At 39.6% G+C, this 23,828-nt stretch overlaps 1 protein-coding gene across 1 annotated transcript in view; it reads left to right on the top strand.

The window, feature by feature from the left end:
- Positions 1 to 21,163, top strand: part of MDH1B (malate dehydrogenase 1B) — a 33,089-nt gene extending 11,926 nt beyond the window's left edge. Inside the window, exons 6-13 of the mRNA XM_062201591.1 lie at positions 1,999 to 2,140; positions 4,131 to 4,294; positions 7,402 to 7,541; positions 8,169 to 8,220; positions 9,176 to 9,256; positions 18,816 to 18,887; positions 20,190 to 20,252; positions 21,023 to 21,163. Of these exons, the coding sequence (XP_062057575.1) occupies positions 1,999 to 2,140; positions 4,131 to 4,294; positions 7,402 to 7,541; positions 8,169 to 8,220; positions 9,176 to 9,256; positions 18,816 to 18,887; positions 20,190 to 20,252; positions 21,023 to 21,036 (728 nt within the window). The 3' untranslated portion in view covers positions 21,037 to 21,163. The remainder of the gene's footprint in view (positions 1 to 1,998; positions 2,141 to 4,130; positions 4,295 to 7,401; positions 7,542 to 8,168; positions 8,221 to 9,175; positions 9,257 to 18,815; positions 18,888 to 20,189; positions 20,253 to 21,022) is intronic.
- The last annotated feature ends 2,665 nt before the right edge of the window (positions 21,164 to 23,828 follow it).

The raw sequence follows: 23,828 nt of genomic DNA, 5'->3' as shown, positions 1-23,828 counted from the left end.
CAATGACTATTTGTAAGGCCTGATCTCACAATGAGAGCTACCTTATCCCCCCCCCTTTTTTTTTACAACGAAGGCCTAGAAATTATAACTTCTGTTATTTCTGTATATGTATCTTTTGTATTTTACTCTGGAGTCACTGTAAGACTGAGACAAATTGATTCTGAAATAATGCAATAGGAAATGAAAACATTTTTCTAATCATTTTGTCTGTCATCAACCTTTTAGATATAGTTATTTACATATCACAAAAACTCTTACAGTACCCTGATAAAAAGTGTTAAAAGGCCATGATACAAATTTTAAAGCTTAGTAGGTGGGATGGGGAGAGGGGACTAAGGGCTTTCCACTAGAAAGCTGCTCTCTCATGTGTCTGCTAGTACCATAGTTCTAAGCTGTGCTCTGCTCCAAGCCAATAAGCATGTGAAAATCAGAAATAAAAGTGAAGGGAAGTTAGGAAAAAGAAAGAGGCATTGGTGAACGATAGTCAAATTAGAATTGTCAATGTAACAGCAAGGAGAAGCTCAGCAACAACAACAACAACAAAAAATAGTTGAACAAAATGACATGAAAGTGAAAAACCACCAAGGAAATCATCCAGGGATCATTCAGAAGCCAAGATGGTAGTAAACTTTTCCAGGAAAGCAAAGCTCAAGAAATCCTCCAAAGGTCAGTTTCACAGCCACAACTATTTCTTATTTATTTATTTATTTGACAGATAGAGTTAGACAGTGAGAGAAAGAGACAGAGAGAAAGGTCTTCCCTCTGTTGGTTCACCCCCCAAATGGCCGCCACGGCCGGCGCTGCACCGATCCGAAGCCAGGGGCAAGGTACTTCCTCCTGGTCTCCCATGCAGGTGCAGGCGCCCAAGCACTTGGGCCATCCTCCACTGCCTTCCCAGGCCAGAGCAGAGAGCTGGACAGGAAGAGGAGCAACCAGGACTAGAACCAGGCACCCATATGGGATGCAGGCACCGCAGGCAGATTAACCAAGTGAGCCACGGTGCTGGCCCCAGCTACAACTAGTTCTCAGAGCATGGCTTGGTTGAGACTCCTTCCGTGGCAAGTGAGAGGAAGTGAACTCTAAGTGAAGTCCTCTAGATGACTTCTGTTTCACATAACTAATGAGCAGAAGACACTGTTCTTATTTCAGGCATAACTAGATGCTGGGGTTTAAATGGTGACACCAGGACATGTTTGTACCTTCCCTTGGCCTATCCCTGATCTCTGCCATCCTCACTGTTGGTCTTATACTCAGGTCAGCTAAGATGTGACAAGATGGCCACTGGCATCCCCAGGCTCTTATGCTCCCAGCTTACTCTCACTGTTAAAAAAAGGGAAGGAGGGGCTGAACTGAGCTGATCAGGAGCCAGGAGCTTCCTCCATGTCTCTCTCCTACATAGGTTCAGGGGCCCAATGACTTGGGCCATCCTCCGCTGCTTTCTCAGGTGCATCAGCAGTGAGTTGGATCAGAAGTGGAGCAGTTGGGACCTTAACCAGCACCCATATGGGAGCCCTGTAGGCCAGGGCTTTAACCTGCTGCACCACAGCATCAGTCCATAGGGTCCTCATGTGGTAACACTTTCATATCACAGAGGATGAAACCCACCTGGAGAGTTAAGTGGTTTCCCAAATTTCTACTCCAGTCCACAACCGAGGACTCCTTGTCAAAATCAAAGTAAAAATCTCCCCCCTACCTCTGTCAAGCAAAGTAATTAAGTTAGGACCAACACCAATAGGAGAACTTTCGGTAGGAATTTCTTTTCTTTCAGAAAACATTTCTTTGAACTTAATCATATATCCATACCATTCACAGAGCACTACGAAGAGGCAAATGCTGGTGATTATGGTGGGTACCCACAGCCCTCACATGGATTTAGGGAATATACTTAGATTGTTTTTATATCAGAAGGAATAAACATACAAATAAGAAGTAGGCTTCAGACACTATTTTATATTAATATACTTTGTTGTGATTGATTTTCATTTCTATTCTTCACAGACATCAAAGATGTGATAATTTGGGGTAATATCAGTGGAAATAACTACATTGATCTGAGGAAAGCTAAGGTATACAACTATAAGAGTGCCATTTGTGGACCTCCTCATTACTCTCAGCCTGTTTTAAGCTTGATTTTTGACAGGTATGGTATGTTTTTAAGTGATGCTGCTAGCAATGTTAAATGGGCAATAATCGCTATCATCTTTAAAATCTTAGAAATCTTTGCTCAACAATGTATTTTTCACACCCATATTTGTTCTTGTTCTCTACTAAGCAAATATAGGAAACTGCAGAATATCAGTTAGTCATTCTCTACCCTCAATTTATTTGGTTCTGAAATTATGAATCTTTTATTTCAGATTATGGTACTCTCCCCTATCCCATGGTTTCACTTTCTGTGGTTTCAGTTAATTATGGTTAACAGCAGTCCAAAATATTAAATGGAAAATTTTAAGAAACAGATTACATTCACATGAGCTTTATTACATTATATTATTATTTTATTATTATATTATTAGTTCTTTTTAACTATTAATTATTTTTCATTTCTTACTGTACCTAATGTTTATATTATACTTTACCATAGATTTGTATGTATAGGGGAAAAAACACACTATATATTTAAAGCATTCAGTACTATCTTCAGTTTCTTTTTTTAAAAAAAATTTTTAAAGATTTATGTTTGTTTGAAAGGCAAAGTAAAGAGAGAGAGACAGAGACAGAGAGAGATCTTCTGTCCATTAGTTCACTCCCCAAATGGTGGCAACAACCAGAACTGGGCAAGGCTGAATCCAGGAGCCTGGAACTCCAGCCAAATTTCCCACATGGGTGACCGCCAAATACTTGAGCCACATCTGTTGCCTTTCCAGGCACATTAGTATGGAGCTGGCTGGGAAGCAGAGCAGCCAGGACTCAAACTGGCATTCTGATACAGGGCACCAGCGTTGCAAGCAACGGCTTAACCTGTGGCACCACACATTGGCTCCTGTCTAATTTCTGACATCCACTGGAGATCCTGGAGCATATCCCCAAAGAAAAGTCACTGTAACTTAAAGTCACTCATATATTCCCTTAAAGTTATGTCTAAAGCAAGCATATATGAAGGAAATCTTATTGAACATAAAGCCAGAGATTTGCCTCCATGTTGAAATTAGTTAAAACATTTGGAGAAAAAGCAATACGATGATGAGCATTCTGGGCCATGCTGCTGTTCTGTCCCAGGAGAGACAGAACTGAGAGGTGGTAAGTAGGACAGTCCTAGGACCAGGCCACCTGGATAGGAAATTCTCACTCAGCCACTTGTTAGCTATGTGACATTAGAAACATTACTTAATCTCTCCATGCCCTCAGTTGCTCCCTCTGCAAGGTGGAAATGGTAACATATAGATAAGGTCATTGGCAGGACTAACTGGATTAATACAGATAGAGCATTCAGAGCTGTGCCCTAAACACTGGCATTATGATGAGCAGAGGAAGAGAAACGGGCAAGGACACCTTCGAAGCAATTTTGTAAACTTTGTTGCATATTCCCAGTTATAGCTTCCCTTAGCCTTGTCTTACTTTCCTTCTCCTCCTTAGACTTAGAACTACATCATGCCTAGGAAATGATGGGTCCTGGGTTCACCCTCCTAGGGCAGAGCCAGTGTTGCACGCCCGGTTAGTAAGGTGGTACTTCAACACCTGCTCTAGTCCTGCAGGCCTTTTCCCTGAGTTTAGATTTCAGAATATAGAAATATAACTCTTTCCCCAATTCTCAATAGGAATAATTCAATGTTTTATGAAATTGTTTTATTTCAAATAAAGGATATCACTTGTTCAAAGATAACATCTACATGGGACAAATTCTTTGTAATGCAAGAATTTTCATTAGTCTCTGACTACTTTTTTTGCGTTCCATATTAATATTATTATGTTTGTAGTTTCAAATTTAGGGATTCCTCTCTGCCACATTCCAGTATTTTTCAATCACCTTTTATGAGTATTGAAGACACTTAAAGAAAAGGCACACCAAGAAATGTTTCTAATTTAATTGTGGGTATGATTTCTTATAGTGAATTCCATTGATCCAGGGAGCATCCCTTTTCATTTCCATTCCACCCTCCACTGTAAATTATTTCTTTCTCTCCTTACAGTGAGTGGGTAAAAAAAGAATTTGTGGAAACTCTGAAAACTTTGAGTGTCACAGGAAGACACTTCGGAGGCATTTTAGCTGCGCACAGTATAGCCACCACATTGAAATACTGGTACCATGGTTCACCACCTGGGGAGATTGTGTCTTTAGGAGTATTGAGTGAAGGTAAATCTGAGTCTTTCATAAATATTTTTAAACTTCCATCTGTGCCTTGTGGTTCTTCTTCTGTGTCCCTACCTGTCTGAAATTAATGTGGACCCCACAGTTCCATAATCATTCAACCATCCATTCAGAAATTCAACAATATTTTGTTTTATGAATTGGAATCATACTTGGGAATTAGAACTGCCCTCTTCCTTCAGGAAACTTACTGCAGGGTGAAGGAGTGCCAGATTCATAAATTAAATAGTGTCATTAGGTTTGCCTCATTGTACTCTGCAGATCAAGCAAAAGCAAGGTCACTTGTAGGCAGAAAGCAGGAGGCATCAAGACGGGCTTCATAAAGGCGATGACACTGCAGGAAACCTTAAAGTCTGAGCTGTGCTGGTCTGGAGGTCAGTGTGGGGTGAGCGCTGGACACAGGAAACCCCAAGGACCAAGGCACACAGGCAGGGTTCAAAGTGGCACACATCAGGACCCAGACCTTAGGCTGCGGCAGCACAGGAAATGTGGAAAGGGCACCCTGCACCCACAGACACTGTATGTAAGTGTTTACAAGAGCTTCAGTTTCGATCTACTAAAATCTCTTCACAAAAGATCTGTCTTTGTTCCAAAGTACAAAAGAGAATAGCTGATGTTCTGTGCCCTGGAGATTCTATACAGAGCATGTCTTCCCTTCTTGTTTTACGGGCTTCCTTAGCTGACAGATCTGGGCTTCTCTGCAGAGCTCTAGCCTGGGATACAGTGGTGCTTGGATGTTGGGCAGCCGCTTCAAACCACGTATGCCAAACTGAACTGTCTTCCTCCCAAATCTGACCCACCTCCTGTATTCCTTATGTCCTTAGTAGAACCTCCATCTTTCTCACTGGTTTGGTGACTACCATGCAACTCAAGGACATCTCCCAAAGTCCCCCAGTCAGAATTAACCTGACAGGCACAAAGAATGTTGTTCCTCTCTCAGAGAGCATATTGGAGTGTGCCTGTTTCTGACTTAGTTGCTTGTGTCCCCTTTTGTAGACTGTCTACACCCTGAGAGCAGAGGCTTTGGCTGGCGCATCTTTAAGTTCCTTGCCGGGAGCTGAATTTTATATGATGGACACTCAGTGAATGTTGCTCGACTGAAGTTAAGGTGCATGAAGATTGCCATAGTTTGAATTCAAATCAGTACTCAATCTTTCTAGGGAAATAGACACTTTATCGTTGTTTGTAGAAAGTTTGGTTAACTTTTGTAGGAATTTCAAAAGAATTTCAAAAACAATGTTACATGCACCCCCATGTTTATAGCAGTTCAATTCACAATAGCAAAGATATGGAACCAACCTAGATGTTTATAAACTGATGACTGAGGCTGGCGCCACAGCTCACTTGGCTAATCCTCCGCCTGCGGCGCTGACACTCCAGGTTCTAGTCCTGGTTGGGGTGCCGGAGTCTTCCAGTCCAGCTCTCTGCTGTGGCCCGGCAGTGCAGTAGAGGATGGCCCAAGTCCTTGGGCCCTGCACCTGCATGGGAGACCAGGAGGAAGCACCTGGCTCCTGCCTTCATATCGGCGCAGCACGCCAGCCGCAACACATCGGCTGTAGCAGCCGCTTGAGGGTTGAACCAACCGAAAAAGGAAGACCTTTCTCTCTGCCTCTCTCTCACTGTCTAACTCTGCCTGTCAAAAAAAAAAATAAACTTATGACTAAACAAAGAAAATGTGAGAGATATACATTTTGTTATATATGATATATGTATATATTTGATGAAATATTACTCAACCATAAAAAGAATGAATCTTCATATTTGAAACAAAATGGATGCAACTGCAGATCACTATTCTAAGTGAAAGAAGCCAGACCCAAAAGACAAATATCACATTTTCCTGTATTTGTGGAAATTAATAGAGAGAGTATAAAAATCATGTGGATGATTGTGTGTATGTCCTATCACTTGGTATTTAGTCATAAATATTGCTTCCCTGAGTCGCTAAAAAGAAAAAGAGACCCGTGTTATACTGGAGAGAAAAGGATCGTTTTCTGCCTCCCTGAAGCCATACTCTACAGGTAAATTCTCACACATTACCCAGAAAGCCAACTTTTCATAGATAAAACAGAAACAGAATGAACAGAAGACTGGGGAGCTTTCTTGGGAAGTCTGATGGATCCTGATTTCCTGTCTGTCATCAATTTCTTACCCTAGTGACTATTTTTAGTGTCTATAATGGCAGAAATAATTTTCTTATGTTTTTAAGGCATCAAATGGGGGGGGACTTTATGTGCACGATGCTCAGTAATAAACATTGTGAATCTTTTTATTTAGAGAATATCCAAATGGAGACCTGGGGGCTTCAAGGAAATAACCAGCCTTCCTGCCTGTGGTTTTCTTCCATGTCCCATCCAACATAGCCTGGCTGTGTGATTGCATGGTAGATGAGAAGAGTGGAGGGTCAGATTGAACAAATGACCTAGGCTTAAGGGCTGTGTGTGTGTGGGTGGGAAGCAGGGAAAGGGAAAGCTATGAAAACAAACAAGAACACACGCAAGCTTTAGTAGAGAAAGACTGCCTTAGTGCCTGGATTTTGGGAGAAACACAGAAGGAACAATTGTCCAAACTTGGATAGGTACTCAATCAGTGCTTGCAGAGTGACTGCTTTGGTGCTCCCCAGAGAAGAATTCTCAGAAATTCAGTTCTATCATTATCATTAAAGGTCATGTATTGTGTCTGTCCTATAATGCTGTCTGTCTACAATGCTCAACAGGAAGTGGTTTTTTAAAAAATATTTATTTATTTGAAAGACAGAGTTACAGAGAGACAGGGAGAAGTAGTTAGAGATCTTGCATCCACCGGTTCACTCCCCAGATGGCTGCAATGGCCAGACTTGAACCAGGATGAAACCAGGAGCCACAAGCTTCCACTAGTTCTCCCACATTGGTGGCAGGGGACCATGTGCTGGGCCCTCTTCCACTGATTTTCCCAGGTCATTAGCAGGGAACTGGATAGGAAGTGGAGCAGCTGGGACTTGAACCAACCCAGGGTCCCAGACAGTGGCTTTACCCACTACACCACAATGCCAACCCCAAACAGTGTTTATTTTTCTGATTTCATTTGTTTTGCTTTATGTTTGCTCACTGCAGGCCAATTTGGTATTCCTGAAGGGATTGTCTTTTCCATGCCTGTGAAATTTGAGAAGGGAACTTGGGTAGTTCTTACAGATCTCAAAGATATTGAAATAAGTCAACAAGTAATGACCAGAATGACAAATGATCTGATTCAGGTAATGTCAGAATAAATGCAAGGGAACTGACTTTGCTGATAACCTCAAATTGATTCTCCTAGGCCAAAGCATACATTGATTTTCTGCGGGTTTAATTTGCATCTTATTCCTAAAAGTAATGGGGCAATAAAAGTTAGAAGAAATCAGCAGAAGATCACTATCCATTTACTCATATAATTTCTGGTGTGTTAAAAATATTTGTTGATGGCCGGCGCTGCGGCTCAATTGGCTAATCTTCCGCCTGCAGTGCCAGCACCCCGGGTTCTAGTCCCGGTTGGGGCACCAGATTCTGTCCCAGTTGCTCCTCTTCCAGTTCAGCTCTCTGCTGTGGCCCGGGAGTGCAGTGGAGGATGGCCCAAGTCCTTGGGCCCTGCATCCGCATGGAGACCAGGAGGAAGCACCTGGCTCCTGGCTTCAGATTGGCACAGTGCGCCGGCCGTAGTGGCCATTTGGGGCTTGAACCAATGGAAGGAGGACTTTTCTCTCTGTCTCTCTCACTGTCTAACTCTGCCTGTCAAAAAAAAAATTGTTGATTATTTAAAAATCAAGAATCAAAGAATTTTTTGTTAAAGATAATTTAAGTTGGTAATTGTGATCATTTAGGTCTGTGATAACTTTCTTCAACAGGAGAAACTTGTTGCACTTGGAGACCTGCCAACTTTTCAGTCATATAAATCAGGTAATCAGATGTGTTGCTTCATTGGGCTTCTATTAAAAGAGGTTGAGAATACTTGTTATAACTGAATCACTAATAATATAGATAATTATAACCAATATTTTATCAATTTTGAACTAAATTATTTTCAGAATAGACTACCAAATTGAATGTATCCTTTAAAATAAAATATCTACTAAAAAGTATTTGACAACCAGTATGACACAGATTCCAACCAATTACAATAGTAGCTGCATGTCAGAATGGGCTAAGAAACTGACGATGACCAAGGAAGGCCATTGTTGCAGACCAGAGACCGTACAGAAACAATATGATGGGCAGAGACCTAGATGAAAAGAGGTTGTGAGCAGAGGATGTAGTTTGGGAACTCAGATGGGATTCTGACTGATGGCCAAGATATCAGGAATAGGTCAAACTAAAAGAAGGCCAGAGGCATGCACGAAGGAGAGGGTGCAAGCACAGAGAGGTATATGTCAAGGGGACATTGCTTGAAACTTTAACTCTTGTTCCCAGAATTCGGAGCCCCTCTGTGTGACTTCTGCAATGCCAACTAGGACTACAAATCCTTTTCATGAGAATGGACTCCAATGCAGTCATTCTAAATTTGACTCCATTGATTGCTAGTCCTAAATTTTCCACCTATATTTGTATGATGGAGAAATTGTGAAAGAAATGGCTTGATTTGCTACTGTGTTTTTATGAATAAAAGTGAAGGTATACAAGCGTACCCCATATTTTGATTAGTCCTGACTGTCACTTTTGGACCTTGCTGCATAAATAAATAAATAAATAAAATGCTATTTCAAGATTTCAAAGCCACAGCAGTATAAATAGTCAGTGCTATGCACCTTCTTCCAGTTTGGAGATCTTTTCTTGTTAATATGTCAATGAGGTGATTCATATATGAGGCTTATTTAATCACTTCAAATAATTTGATTCTTGATTTCCTGACTTTTAGAAACTGATTTATCCAAAAGACATGAAGAATTCATTGTACCCCATATAGATGACCACCAAGATGAGCAAAGAGTCTCAGATGGTAGGTACACAAAAATGAAAGGAAAATGTCCATTTTATCTGGGGGTTAATATTCAGTTTAAAAGAAAGGAATTTGATCATCCATTAGCCATGAAATGAGAATTAAGTCACTCATCACTCTAATCCTATGCTCAAAAAGATCATATTTTAAGTCTGTTTAAATCTTCAGAGGAAAATACCAGATGTTCATTGAGCATCTTCTTTCTGTTGGTTGCTATGAGAGACATTGCAGGACACAATATGGAAGTTATAGCCACACAAACTGTCTAGGAAAAATAAGCATTGGGATTATTAAGACGTAAATGCCAAGACACACATTGAATTAAAAATCATAATAAAACAGTGTAAGGCAGGTCAAAAGGAAGAAAGTATCTAACAAGAAACCTAAAAAATTATGAGAAAAAGAAAGATCATTGAAATTCATGGAGAAAATTTAATCATTTCTTGAAATCTATTGGACACTTAAGATGCCTAAAGAGAAACAAATAGTATTTATTCAGAAACTGTGCAGGTTCAGATATTCAGGATTAAAAAGTTCTAGAGATATGCTGCTTTCAACAGTTGCATATATTGAGCAGTGGTGTGCTGTACACTTAGAAATCTCTTAGGAAGATCAATTTCATATTAAATTTTTTTTCAGCATAGAATGAAAAAAGGGGGAGAGAGAGAGAAGAAGGAAAAAGTGAAACAGGAAGGAAGGGAAGGGAAGGGAAAGAAGGGAGAAAAGTAACTGTGCTAGATGCTAGGCACATAGACGTTAATCAAAAGTGATACCTACCCTTAAAATGGCCCCCCAACCCTTGTCTAGTGTAGGAAATAACAAGAGATATCTTAATCTTTTTGGGAACTGTAACAAAAATACCATTAATTGAATGGGCATAGAAATAATAGAAAATTATTTCCCACAGGTTTTTTTTTTTTTATTTAGTAAATATAAATTTCCAAAGTACAGTTTATGGACTACAATGGCTTTCCCCCACAATAATTTCCCTCCCACTCGCACCCCTCCAATCTCTCATTCCATTCACATCAAGATTCATTTTCAATTATCTTTATATACAGAAGATTGATTTAGTATATATTAAGTAAAGATTTCATCAGTTTGCACCCACACAGAAACACAAAGTGTAAAATACTGTTTGAGTACTAGTTATAGCATTACTTCACATTGGACAACACATTAAGGACAGAGATCCCACATGAGGAGTAAGTACACAGTGACTCCTGTTGTTGATTTAACAATTTGACACTCTTGTTTATGGTGTCAGTAATCTCCCTAGGCTCTAGTCATGAGTTGCCAAGGCTATGGAAGCCTTTTGAGTTCGCCGACTTCGATCTTATTCTGACAGGGTTATAGTCAAAGTGGAAGTTCTCTCCTCCCTTGAGAGAAAGGTACCTCCTTCTTTGATGGCCCCGTTCTTTCTACTGGGATCTCACTCGCAGAAATCTTTCATTTAGGTCTTCTTCTTTTTTTTTTTTTTCAGAGTGTCTTAGCTTTCCATGCCTAAAATACTCTCATGGGCTCTTCAGCCAGATCTGAATGCCTTAAGGGCTGATTCTGAGGCCAGAGTGCTGTTTAGGACATCTGCCATTCTATGAGTGTGCTGTGTATCCCACTTCCCATGATGAATTGTTCTCTCCCTTTTTAATTCTATCAGTTTGTATTAGCAGACACTTGTCTTGTTTGTGTGATCCCTTTGACTCTTAGACCTATCAGAGCTATCAATTGTGAACTGAAATTGATCACTTGGACTAGTGAGATGGCATTGGTACATACCACCTTGATGGGATTGTATTGGAATCTCCTGGAACGTTTCTAACTCCACCATTTGGGGCAAGTCCGATTGAGCATGTCCCCAATTGTACATCTCCTCCCTCTCTTTTTCCCACTCTTATATTTAACAGGGACCACTTTTCAGTTAAAATTTAAACACCTAATAATAATTGTGTGTTAATTACAGAGTTCAACCACTAGTACTAGAACAAAAAAAATAATAAAATGGATAAAGCATTACATTGTACATCAACAGTCAGGACAAAGAGCTGATCAAGTCACTGTTTCTCGTAGTGTCCATTTCACTTCAACAGGTTTCCCCTTTGGTGCTCAGTTAGTTGTCGCCAGTCAGGAAGAACATATGATATTTGTCCCTTTGGGACTGGCTTAATTCACTCAGCATAATTTTTCCAGGTTGCTCCATCTTGTTGCAAATGACCGGATTTCATTGTTTTTGACTGCTGTGTAGTATTCTATAGAGTACATGTTCCATAATTTCTTTATCCAGTCTACTGTTGATGGGCATTTGGGTTGGTTCCAGGTCTTATCTATTGTGAATTGCGCAGCAATAAACATTAATGTGCAGATGGCTTTTTTGTTTGCCAATTTAATTTCCTTTGGGTAAATTCCAAGGAGTGGAATGGCTGGGTTGTATGGTAGGGTTATGTTCAGGTTTCTGAGGAATCTCCAGACTGACTTCCATAGTGGCTTAACCAGTTTGCATTCCCACCAACAGTGGGTTAGTGACCCTTTTTCCCCACATCCTCTCCAGCATCTATTGTTGGTAGATTTCTGGATGTGAGCCATTCTCACCGGGGTGAGGTGAAACCTCATTGTGGTTTTGATTTGCATTTCTCTGATTGCTAGTGATCTTGAACATTTTTTCATGTGTCTGTTGGCCATTTGGATTTCCTCTATTGAAAAATGTCTATTGAGGTCCTTGGCCCATCTCTTAAGTGGGTTGTTTGTTTTGATGTTATGGAGTTTCTTGATTACTTTGTAGATTCTGGTTATCAACCCTTAATCTGTTGCGTAGTTTGCAAACATTTTTTCCCATTCTGTTGGTTGCCTCTTCACTTTCCTGACTGTTTCTTTTGAAGTACAGAAACTTCTCAATTTGATGCAATCCCAAATGTTAATTTTGGTTTTGACTGCCTGTGCTTCTGGGGTCTTTTCCAAGAAGTCTTTGCCAGTACCTATATCTTGCAGGCTTTCTCCAATGCTCTCCAATAATTTGATGGTGTCAGGTCATAGATTTAAGTCTTTAATCCATGTTGAGTGAATTTTTGTGTAAGGTGAAAGGTAGGGGTCTTGCTTCATGCTTCTGCACCTGGAAATCCAATTTTCCCAGCACCATTTATTGAATAGACTGTCCTTACTCCAGGGATTGGTTTTGGATCCTTGATCAAATATAAGTTGGCTGTAGATGTTTGGATTGATTTCTGGTGTTTCTATTCTGTTCCATTGGTCTATCCATCTGTTTCTGTACCAGTACCATGCTGTTTTGATAACAACTGCCCTGTAGTATGTCCTGAAATCTGGTATTGTGATGCCTCCGGCTTTGTTTTTGTTGTACAAGATTGCTTTAGCTATTCAAGGTCTCCTGTGTCTCCATATGAATTTCAGCATCATTTTTTCCGGTTCTGAGAATAATGTCTTTGGTATCTTGATTGGTATTGTATTGAATCTATAAATTGCTTTTGGGAGAATGGACATTTTGGTGATATTGATTCTTCCAATCCATGAGCATGGAAGATGTTTCCATTTTTTGGTATCCTCTTCTATTTCTTTCTTTAAGGTTTTGTAATTTTCATCGTAGAGATCTTTAACGTCCTTGGTTAAGGTTATTCCAAGGTATTTGACTGTTTTTGTAGCTATTGTGAATGGGATTGATCTTAGAAGTTCTTCTTCAGCCGTGGCATTGCCTGTGTATACAAAGGCTGTTGATTTTTGTGCATTGATTTTATATCCTGCTACTTTGCCAAACTCTTCTATGAGTTCCAATAGTCTCTTAGTAGAGTTCTTTGGATCCCCTAAGTAAAGAATCATATCATCTGCAAAGAGGGATAGTTTGAGTTCTTGCTTCCCAATTTGTATCCCTTTAATTTCTTTTTCTTGCCTAATAGCTCTGGCCAAAACTTCCAGAACTATATTGAATAGCAGTGGTGAGAGTGGGCATCCTTGTCTGGTACCAGATCTCAGTGGAAATGCTTCCAACTTTTCCCCATTCAATAGGATGTTGGCCATGGTTTTTCATAAATTGCTTTGATTGTGTTGAGGAATGTTCCTTCCATACCCAGTTTGCTTAGAGTGTTCATCATGAAATGTGTTGTATTTTATCAAATGCTTTCTCTGCATCTATTGAGATAATCATATGGTTTTTCTTCTGCAGCTTGTTAATGTGGTGTATCATGTTGATTATTTTGCAAACATTGAATCATCCCTGCATACCAGGGATAAATCCTACTTGGTCTGGGTGGATGATCTTTCTGATGTGTTGTTGCATTCTATTGGCCAGAATTTTTTGAGGATTTTTGCATCTATGTTCATCAGGGATATTGGTCTGTAATTCTCTTTCAATGCTGCATCTTTTTCCAGCTTAGGAATTAAGGTAATGCTGGCTTCATAGAAAGAATTTGGGAGGATTCCCTCTTTTTCGATTGCTCTGAATAGTTTGAGAAGAATTTGAGTTAATTCTTCTTTAAATGTCTGGTAGAATTCAGCGGTGAATCCATCTAGTCCTGGGCTTTTCTTTGTTGGGAGGGCCTTTATTACTGTTTCAATTTCTGTGTCAGTTATGGGTCTGTTTAGGTTTTCTATGTCTTCCTGGTTCAATTTAGGTAGGTTGCATGTTTCCAGGAATCTATCCTTTTCTGATAGATTTCCCTGTTTGCTGGCATACAAGTCCTTGTAGTAATTTCTGATGATTCTTTTTACTTCTGTGGTGTCTGTTGTTATGTTTCCTTTTTCATCTCTGATCCTATTGATTTGGGTCTTTTCTCTTCTTTTTTAGTTAGTTGGGCCAGTGGGGTGTCAATTTTGTTTATTTTTTCAAAAAGCCAGCTCCTTGTTTGGCTGATTTTTTGTAATGTTTTTTTTGGATTCAATCCTGTTGATTTCTTCTCTGATTTTAATTATTTCTCTTCTTCTACTGGGTTTGGGTTTGGTTTGCTGCAGACTTTCTAGATCCTTGAGATGACTTGAAAGCTCATTTATTTGGTGCCTTTCTAATTTCTTGATGTAGGCACCTATTGATATAAACTTTCCTCTTAACACTGCTTTTGCTATAACCCATAAGTTTTGGTATGTTGTGCTGTTATTCTCATTTACTTCCAGAAAATTTTTGATTTCTCTTTTGATTTATTCTATGACCCATTGTTCATTCAGGAGCATGTTGTCCAATTTCCATGTGTTTGCATATGCTCTAGGGATTCCTGAGTTGCTAATTTCCAACTTCATTCCTTTATGGTCTGAGAAGCTGCATGGTATGATTCTAATTCTTTTGAATTTGCTGAGACTTGCTTTATGGCCTAGTATGTGGTCAATCCTAGAGAAGGTTCCATGAACTGCTGAGAAGAAGGTAAATGCTTTATGTGTAGGATGAAAAGTTCTGTAGATATCTGTTAGATCTATTTAGGCTATAGTGTCGTTTAAATCTACTGTCTCCTTGTTGATCTTCTGTCCTGTTGATCTGTCTATTTCTGAGAGTGGAGTATTGAAGTCCCCTGGTAGTATTGTATTGGAGTCCAAGTCTCCCTTTAAGTCCCTTAACAAATCTTTTAAATAAACCGGTGCCATGTAATTAGGTGCATATACATTGATAATCGTTATATCTTCCTGTTGAATTGATCCCTTAATCATTATATAGTGCCCCTCTTTGTCTCTCTTAACAGTTTTCGTGTTAAAGTTAATATTGTCCGATATTAAGATGGCTACGCCTGCTCTTTTTTCATTTCTGTTGGCATGGTATATCTTTTTCCAGCCTTTCACTTTCAGTCTGTATGCATCTTTGTTGGAAAGATGCGTTTCTTGTAAGCAGCAAATAGATAGGTTTTGTTCCTTAACCCAATCAGCCAATTGGTGTCTTTTAACTGGACAGTTCAGGCCATTAATGTTCAATGTGACTATTGATAAGTAGTAACTTTGCTCTGCCATTTGCCAAAGATATTTTCTAATATATGCTTTGAGTTTCCTGTGATCTTTTGCTGTGAGGTTTCCTTCCTTTACCTTCTTTCATATTGATGTCCGTGTTTCTGTGTTTCTGTGTGTAACACATCTTTTAGCATCTTATGCAGGGCTGGATGAGTGGCAACAAATTCTTTCAATTTCTGTTTGCTATGAAAGGTCTTTATTTCACCATCATTCACAAATGAGAGCTTTGCAGGATATAATATACTGGGCTGGCAGTTTTTTTCTCTTAGTACCTGGGCTGTGTCTCGCCATTCTCTCCTAGCTTGTAGGGTTTCTGATGAGAAGTCTGCTGTGAGTCTAATTGGAATCCTCTGAGAGTAATCTGGCGTTTCTCTCTTGCACATTTTAGAATCTTTTCTTTATGTTTTACTGTGGTGAGTTTGATTACAACATGTCGTGGTGAGGATCTCTTTTGGTCATGTTTACTAGAGGTTCTATGGGCTTCCTGTGCTAGGATGTCTCTGTCCTTCTCCAAACCCGGAAGTTCTCTGCAAGTATCTCACTAAAAAGGCCTTCTAATCCTTTCTCTCTCTCCATGCCTTCAGGAACTCCTAGAACCCGAATGTTGGGTTTTTTAATAGTATGCTGTAGATTCCCAACAATATTTTTTAGATTTCTAATTTCCTCTTCTTTTCTTTGGTTTGACTGTATACTTTCCTGTGCTCTGTCCGATATTCTCTCTTATATTTCACTGACTCTGTTTTTAAGGCTCTCTAATGTGTTTGTCATTTGATCTATTGAGTTCTTCATTTCATTTGGATTTCTCTTCACTCTCACACTTTCCGGTTCTACTAGTTTTTGCGTTTCATTTTGATTCCTCCTTAAGATTTCATTTTCACGTGAGAGATTTTCTATCCTGTCCAGTAAGGAATTCAGTAGCTCAAGCATTTGTTTTTGAAAACTTCTAATTGTTCTTATCTTAAATTTTTTGAGATCCGCTTCTTGCATTTCTTCCACCTCATCATCCTCATAATCTTGGCTGGTATGTCTTGTTCATTTGGGGGCATCATAATGTCTTCCTTGTTCTTGTTTCCTTGGTTTCTGCATTTGTTGCTTGGCATTGTGGGGATATTCTTTGGATTCTTCTTCCCTTGCTGTGGTGTTTTTTCTTGTTATACTATGACTGTATTAAGTGGACTGTCTGCTTTCAATGGAGCCTTAGAGGCTTGAGATGGGTGTGGCCTGAGAGCTCTCTTTGGTTCCTCAGGGTTAAGGGTGTGCCAAAGGTGACACTCCCAGGTTAGGCATGGTAAATCTCTCTTTCGTTCTTTTTTTTTGATTCAAAAGGGAAGTAATTCCTCACAGCTGAGCGGAATTGGAGGTAGTTAGCAGGTGAATGATATACCCACAGGAGCCAGATTGGAAGCTCTTTCCCAAGGACCACACAGGGAATCTGTGCTGCCCTCACTGTGGGCCTAAATTCTCCTGCAGTCTCCCACTGGGTTGCCAAGGTTACTGAATTGTAACATCTCTGGAGAGTACTCACATGAATTCTGAGAGTTCTCTCACCCACCATCTCTTTTTTCACAGTCTCAATTCATTAGCACCACACATTCACTAGGTCCTAAACTCCTGTTATTTTACCCCCTCCCTCCCAGAGTCAGGTTTTTCTGCTTGGCTGAGGGCGGGTTCAGCCCTGAGGTCGCCCCACTTATGACGTATGTCCAAAATGGTGCCTGCTCTTTGTCTTGCTCGCCTTTGAGAGGTGAGTGGAGAGAGAGAAACTTGTGTCCATATCAGTCACTTTTTTTTCCCTCTCTCTTCTAGTTAGCCTGGTGAACTTTTCCCCACAGGGTTTCAAGCCTCGTTCCCTGTAGTCTCCTCTTTCTGCTTTCCCACTGGTGTCTCAGGCTATTGAGGTTTGGCTTACCTTGCGTTCCAGTGCTGGTGTGTTGAATCTGCCGCTAGTGTCCCGAACCATGGGCTCCCATGCTCTCCATGCAGGTCCACTGTGAATCACTAGTTCTGGAAGAGATTCCTCTGCTGTTTCTTCCCCTACTCTTCCTTGAGCCTGCAGTATTTCCACTTTTATTAAACTGTCTCTTCCCGGACTATCAGTGTGCTCCCTTCCTATTCTGCCATCTTGCTGCCTTTCCCACAGTTCCATAGGCAGGAAAATACAAGTTCAAAATTTTGCCAATTAAGCTTCTGCTACAGGTACCTTCTCACTGTGTCCTCACATGGTATGAAAGGACAAAACTCACCCTTGGTTCTATTTTAAAGAGCACTAATCTCATTCATGAGAACACCACCCTTTCACTGCCACATAGGCTCCATCTCTTAATACCATCACATTGGGATTTAGATTTCAATGTATGAATTTGGGAAACACAAACATTGAGACCATTCATAATAGGTAAATGCTATGATAAAGAGAGGCCCAGGTATAATGGGGTCACATAGGTGGTCTCCTAACATAAGGCTGAGTATTAGCAAAGGCTTTCTAGAGAGATGGCAGATATGGGAGTTGGGTCTAGAAAGATGAGAAGTATTTAAACATGCTATTTAGTGGAAAGGAGGTTTGCAAGCAGAGGAGTGATTAGGAAATAAGTTGTGAAAGGCATCCCATCAAAGGGAAAAGAGCATGGATGAAACGGATATGTCAGGTGATTGAGACGTGGTTCAGAAGTACAAACCTGGGGAAGTTTAAAGCTATTCAGACGACAATAAGTAGGGAAGCTCAGCCACAGCAGACAGTGCAAAAAGGATGTGTAAGACTGGAAAGGTAGGCGGATCATCTACTCTCAAGCAGCTCGAATCACCACACAGAGGAGTGGGAGGGACTGAGTCACAGAATAGGTCTGTTAGAGGTCTGGTCAGTGAGATGGTGGCTCTAGATATCTGAATGGCACATTGCTTTTAAAGTTGGCCCAACCACTGTTAAACAATACTTAAAGAAAAGACTGAGAGCATTAAAGTCCTTGTGAGAAAATTGTGAGAACAAGCAAGAAACTGGCAGTTTTCCAGTATGAAGAACGAGAAGGCAAAATGTAGATTATGTGTTCCCAATTCCTCGTTAGAAAGATTTCAGCTGCAAATCAAAATTTTAGGTTCTCAGTCCCCCTACCAAATCATAATCTTAGGCAAAGTAAAGTACTTTAGTGAAGATAAAGTAGAGAAAATAGGCTTGGTTTCAGGCTGTTTTGGGGACCATTGTGGAATTAGCATTAGAATCAAATGTAACTTCTTATAGTGCTTTCCATGTTGTGGAAACAATTTCCACTACTTTACATGGGTTCTAAAATAAATTGATGTTTAATGAAATCAATTTAAAAACTAGCATTTTTTCTCACTGAAATAAAATAAAATCCATAAAGAAAATGTAAATACCAGTTTTTCCCGCAATGAACTAGAGTAGACTATAAAGAAAAACATAAATAGAAAAATATTTAACAGGTAAGACTAGATTAGAAAGGGTGTTATTTCAGGTACTTTTTGTTTTATTGGAATCCATAAAGTGCACATATGAGGCTATAATATAAAATGCATGTTTTACTTTAAGTCTTGATTAACAAAGTTTGCAAAGACACTGACTTACAGCATCTCACAGATTGTTGGCTGTATTCTAAAGCTGTGTTTGTTTGTTTGATTCTAGTTTCAGAACATAAAGATAGTATGTATTCTGATTTAGTCGCAGATGAAGAAAAAGACCTGGCTATGTCAGATGGTAAGTCAATGGAGTTAGAGACACTCTTTGCAGTGCTGAGAGTCATGGTTGTCAGTCATGTTGTCAGTCTTTGAGAATGCTATTGTGGTCAGAAGATCATAGTCCAGCAACCAAAGTCATTCATAAGTTACTTTCTGTTTCTTACACTTCCTAAACAATTTGAAAGTGAGATTAAAATGCCAGAATTTTTTTTGCATATTGAAACTGCTTCCACATCACTCTCAATGTCAATCTCTCCCAAATTACTGTCATCTCAGCTCTAGTCCTTTGTGTCTTATCTTTCTCAACTTTGCCTTTTCTACTTAGTTGTTTACAAAGTCCAGATTGGCCAATATGGTGAAACAGAAACTCCTCAAAATGCTTGTGAGAACAAGAGACTGGGAGTACCAAGTCAGAATTCTCCTTAACAGGAAAAATCTGGGAATATATATATCAAAAGATCATGGAAAATGAAATTAAAAGATAAGTTCAGGCCAGTGCTGCGGCTCAATAGGCTAATCCTCTGCCTGTGGCGCCAGCACACTGGGTTCTAATCCCAATTGGGACGCTGGATTCTGTCCCGGTTGCCCCTCTTCCAGGCCAGCTCTCTGCTATGGCCCAGGAGTGCAGTGGAGGATGGCCCAAGTCCTTGGGCCCTGCACCCGCATGGGAGACCAGGAGAAGCACCTGGCTCCTTCGGCAAAAGGAAGACCTTTCTCTCTGTCTCTCTCACTGTCCACTCTGCCTGTCAAAAATAAATAAATAAATAAATAAGTTCATTTTGGAGCAAAAATTGAAATCTATGCATAGTTTTCTGTACCACCAACTTTTTGAAGACCCTTAGTATATTGTGTATTCATATATATTTGACATTTATATATATGTATTTATATTCTTGCAAATATATAGAGAAGCTTGTATATTTTCTCTATCTGCCTATGCAAATTATGTATCAAAACAATAATCTATTTCTACATTTGCTACTTCTCTTTGCAAAGAAAGAAGCTGTATACAAGGAAGCTGACAAACACTAAGAAGTTACCCAGTGATTTATATTGTTGAGAGCTAAGGTTTCATAAGGAAATCATTATAAAAAGGCTGTACTGAGCTGTTTGGCTGGACATCTACAAGCTCTTGATGTCCACAGGATCATGGGCAAGCCATTCTGTGGGATTGAGGCTCCATAGAAAACTCCTAAGAGAGCAAAGCAGTCAGAGAAACTTAAGAGTGAAATGAACAAGCTAAGAGAAAATGAGAATAAATATAAAGATCGATGTGTTTTAAATCCTAACGACCATTCTTTTCATCCTCTACTTATTGTAGTGGATTTTTTGGATGTGATTCCTCAAACTACCTCTGAAAAACTTCTTCAAGAATCCATCAATGGTAGGGGATAAATGTTAATGAGTATTTTCTTATTCTACAATGGACTTGGGTAGTAGAGGGTCTAGTTTCTCTGCCATACAATTATTTTTGCCCCCTCCCCCTCACCTCCTCATGGAGTCAGCTTTTCTCACCAACTCTTCTGGAACAAGAGTTTCCTCTTTTATAACCAATGCTATGGCAATAAGAACTTAATGGTTCCCTCACAGTGAGTAACTCAGAAAATAGACACAAAGACCATTAAAATATACAACTGAACCACCCCAATATTTTATGAAAACATACGATGTAGATATCTTCATGACTGACCATTCAGCATATCCACCCAAACTTCCACACTTCCATTCAAATGTCCAATAAAACAAACATGACCCAGTACATCTTCCTTTCTGAAAATGTACAGCAGGATGGGTTTTGGAATGGGGTTAAGCATGTGGAATTAGAATTGGTACACAGAAGAGAAGTAGGGGCAAGAAAAGAAATGGAGCTGGGAATGCAGCTTCATATGCAGTTCAGAGTGAGAAGCCAAGGGAGACTGCACACAGAAATGGCAAGATGTCAGGAAGGAGGCCAGAAGTAGTTCTGCTGTATGAAAACATCTAATGATGATCTTGTAGTTTTATTTCCCCATATATTCCCTCTACCAATCAGATTGAATATAAGAATCCAATAAACAGAAGGAAGAGAGGAGCAAAGGAAAAGCTAACAACAACAAAAGCTAGAAATGTGTTTTTAAAATACTTAACAGCTTTTCATTTTTCTTCCTTTTATAGACTCTGAAGGCTAAACTATGAAACACTAGCAGATCAACTTGGACCAAATATAAACTCATTTAGTAATACAATAAGGGTTGAAAGACCCATGGATGTCTGTATCTGTATTTACAGCAGAATAATTTGAAGGATTTACTTCAGTTTTAGGTAATGTACTAGGCTATTAAATAAAGTGACAACACAAAAAATTCATTTTTGTCAACAGTAGTCACTCCTGTTTGTTATTATTACATTTTCTCAGAAATAATTTATCAACGGCTGTTTTTTAAAAGTATATTAAAATAAAATTTCCCATCATTCCATTGTTACCTGTACTTTCTTCTGAGAGAAGCTGTATCTTCTACCAGCTGTACCCAGAATGTAGGCACACGTGCCTGTGTTTGCTCACATGTTCTTACTGCTCAACTGATAGGGCCAGAATAGAGTCACCTTGCTCAAAAAGAACCACCAGTATTTTCTTTCTCGCTCTCAAAATAACTGAACTGAGACAAACAAATAAGTTAGTGCCTGAGCCAGATTCATGGTAGCAAACTAGAGAAGATCCCAACATTCTACCTGTGAGAACTGCAGAACTGGCCAGGTTCACCACCTTCATATGACCTGGCTGGGAACTGTTTTCCCTTGGATTTGCTTGGGACAAGTGTCTTTACAATAAATCTCACTGTTTCATTAGTTTAGATTGAATGCATCTCTCTTTCAGGACACCAGAGATGACCTGAAAAACTGAATTTTGAAAGAACAGCATGTTTTTAATCATAAAATTGCATGGTTTAAGTACAAATTACACTCTTTTATTAAGGCGGTAGTAGTCAAACCAATATGCTCATATATTTTAAAACTAATAGGACCCCATAAAGCTGCCAATTAGGAACTGTCTTGAAAGCCCACGGGTCATGTTAAAAACTGCTGAAACCTATGCTTCCTCTGTATGTTTAAATAGCTCTTAAAGTACAAAGGAGCTTCTGAAGGTCCAGGGACGTTCTGGTTGCTTCCACAGTACTTTACACCGTCATAATGAAAGGGATAATTTCAATACCATGAGCGACTTTTGCAGATTCCCAGAGTTGTCATTGTTAAGAAAGATTAATGATTTTGTGAAAGACTTTCATTCTGGGCCTTCAATCTACCATTCTCACTGTGGGGTCCTTATCTGAAGGTGTGTGACCACAAAGAACAGTAATTGGGTAGGAAATTGAGTGGGGCTCTGCACAGGCACAGGCAGTGGCCCCTCAGCAGGCAGGGCTTTTTCTTGGTAAAATGCAGCCACATTAGGAAGCACAATTCAGACCAAGAAACCCAAGCAGAACTTCCTGCTACATCCCCCCTGTATCAGTTATGTGAATCACTTAGCACCCAGCGCCAGGTGGAAAAGCTGGAGCAGAGAGTAAGCCATGACCACACATCACCTTTCAATACGGTGGTCCTGCTGCATAGTAAAACCTAATGGGTATCAGATTCTGACCAATGAGATAATCAGCTTCTCCAATTGGTGGGTATCTAGGAAGGAGCTGGCCATTCAACTGCATCCCCAACATTCTGTGTTTTCCAGCATGACCATGAACTGTTACATGTTTTAACAACCTGTAGGATGAGCAGAATGCTCTAGAATAGACTCTCATAGGAGAATACAACAAATTGATATTAATCACTATATCTACACACATTCCTAATTAATATAAAATATGCAACTATACTGAAAGGAAAGTATTAGTATTTCCTATTTATTACAGAAAGTGGTGCCATTTTCAAGAAATTTTTCTTTTCAGCTTATATACTATGTCATATATATATATATATATATATATATATATATATAAAATGGTCAAACATAGTTTTCCCATGAGAAGTAACTTTAATGTTAGGCTACTAAAAATAATTCCCTATGTTCTTAAAATGGTTGTGGTAAAGCGATCTGCAAAGATAGAAGGGGGTACCTTTCTCTGAAGGGAAGAGAGAACTTTCACTTTGATTATGGCCTTGTCTAAGCAAGGTCAGAGTTTGTGAACTCAAGAAGCTCCCATAGCCTTGACAGCTCATGATAAGAGCCTCTGGTGATTACTGGCATCATAAATAAGAGTGTCAATTGTTCAATCAACAACAGGAGTCATTGTGCACTTGCTCCCTTTGTAGGACCTCTGTCAATGTGTTGTGCTATGAGAATTAATGGTAAAACTAATCTTCAATCAGTACCTTATATTTTGTGTCTGTGTGGGTGCAAACTGTTGAAATCTTTACTTAGTATATACTAAGTTGATCTTCTGTATATAAAGATAATGAAAAATGAATCTTAATGAAGAATGGGATGGGAGAGGAAGTAGGAAATGGGATGATTTGCAGGTGGGAGGGTGGTTATGAGGGGAAGAACCACTATAATCCAAAAGTTGTAATTTTGAAATTTATATTTATTGGGGCTGGTGCCATGGATCACTTAGTTAATCCTCTGCCTGCGGCACCAACATTCCACATGGGTACCAGATTCTAGTCCCGGTTGCTCCTCTTCCAGTCCAGCTCTCTGCTGTGGCCCAGGAAGGCAGTGTAGGATGGCCCAAGTGCTTGGGCCCCTGCACTCACGTGGAGATCCTGAAGCAGCTCCTGGCTCCTGGCTTTAGCCTAGTCCAACCCACTGCATTGATTTCAGGAATGAACCAGCAGATGGAAGACCTTTCTCTCTGTCTCTCTCTCTCTCTCTCTCTCACTGTCTAACTCTACTTGTCAAATAAAATAAAATAAAAATAAATAGAAGAATCAATAAATATGTATTTAAAAATTTATATTTATTAAATAAAAGTTTTCTATTAAAAAGATA

The sequence above is a fragment of the Lepus europaeus genome, chromosome 1 (genome assembly GCF_033115175.1).
Source record: "Lepus europaeus isolate LE1 chromosome 1, mLepTim1.pri, whole genome shotgun sequence".
In the NCBI taxonomy this organism is placed as follows: domain Eukaryota; kingdom Metazoa; phylum Chordata; class Mammalia; order Lagomorpha; family Leporidae; genus Lepus; species Lepus europaeus.
Note: the sequence above shows the minus strand (reverse complement) of the source record. Positions and strands in the feature narration are given on the sequence as shown.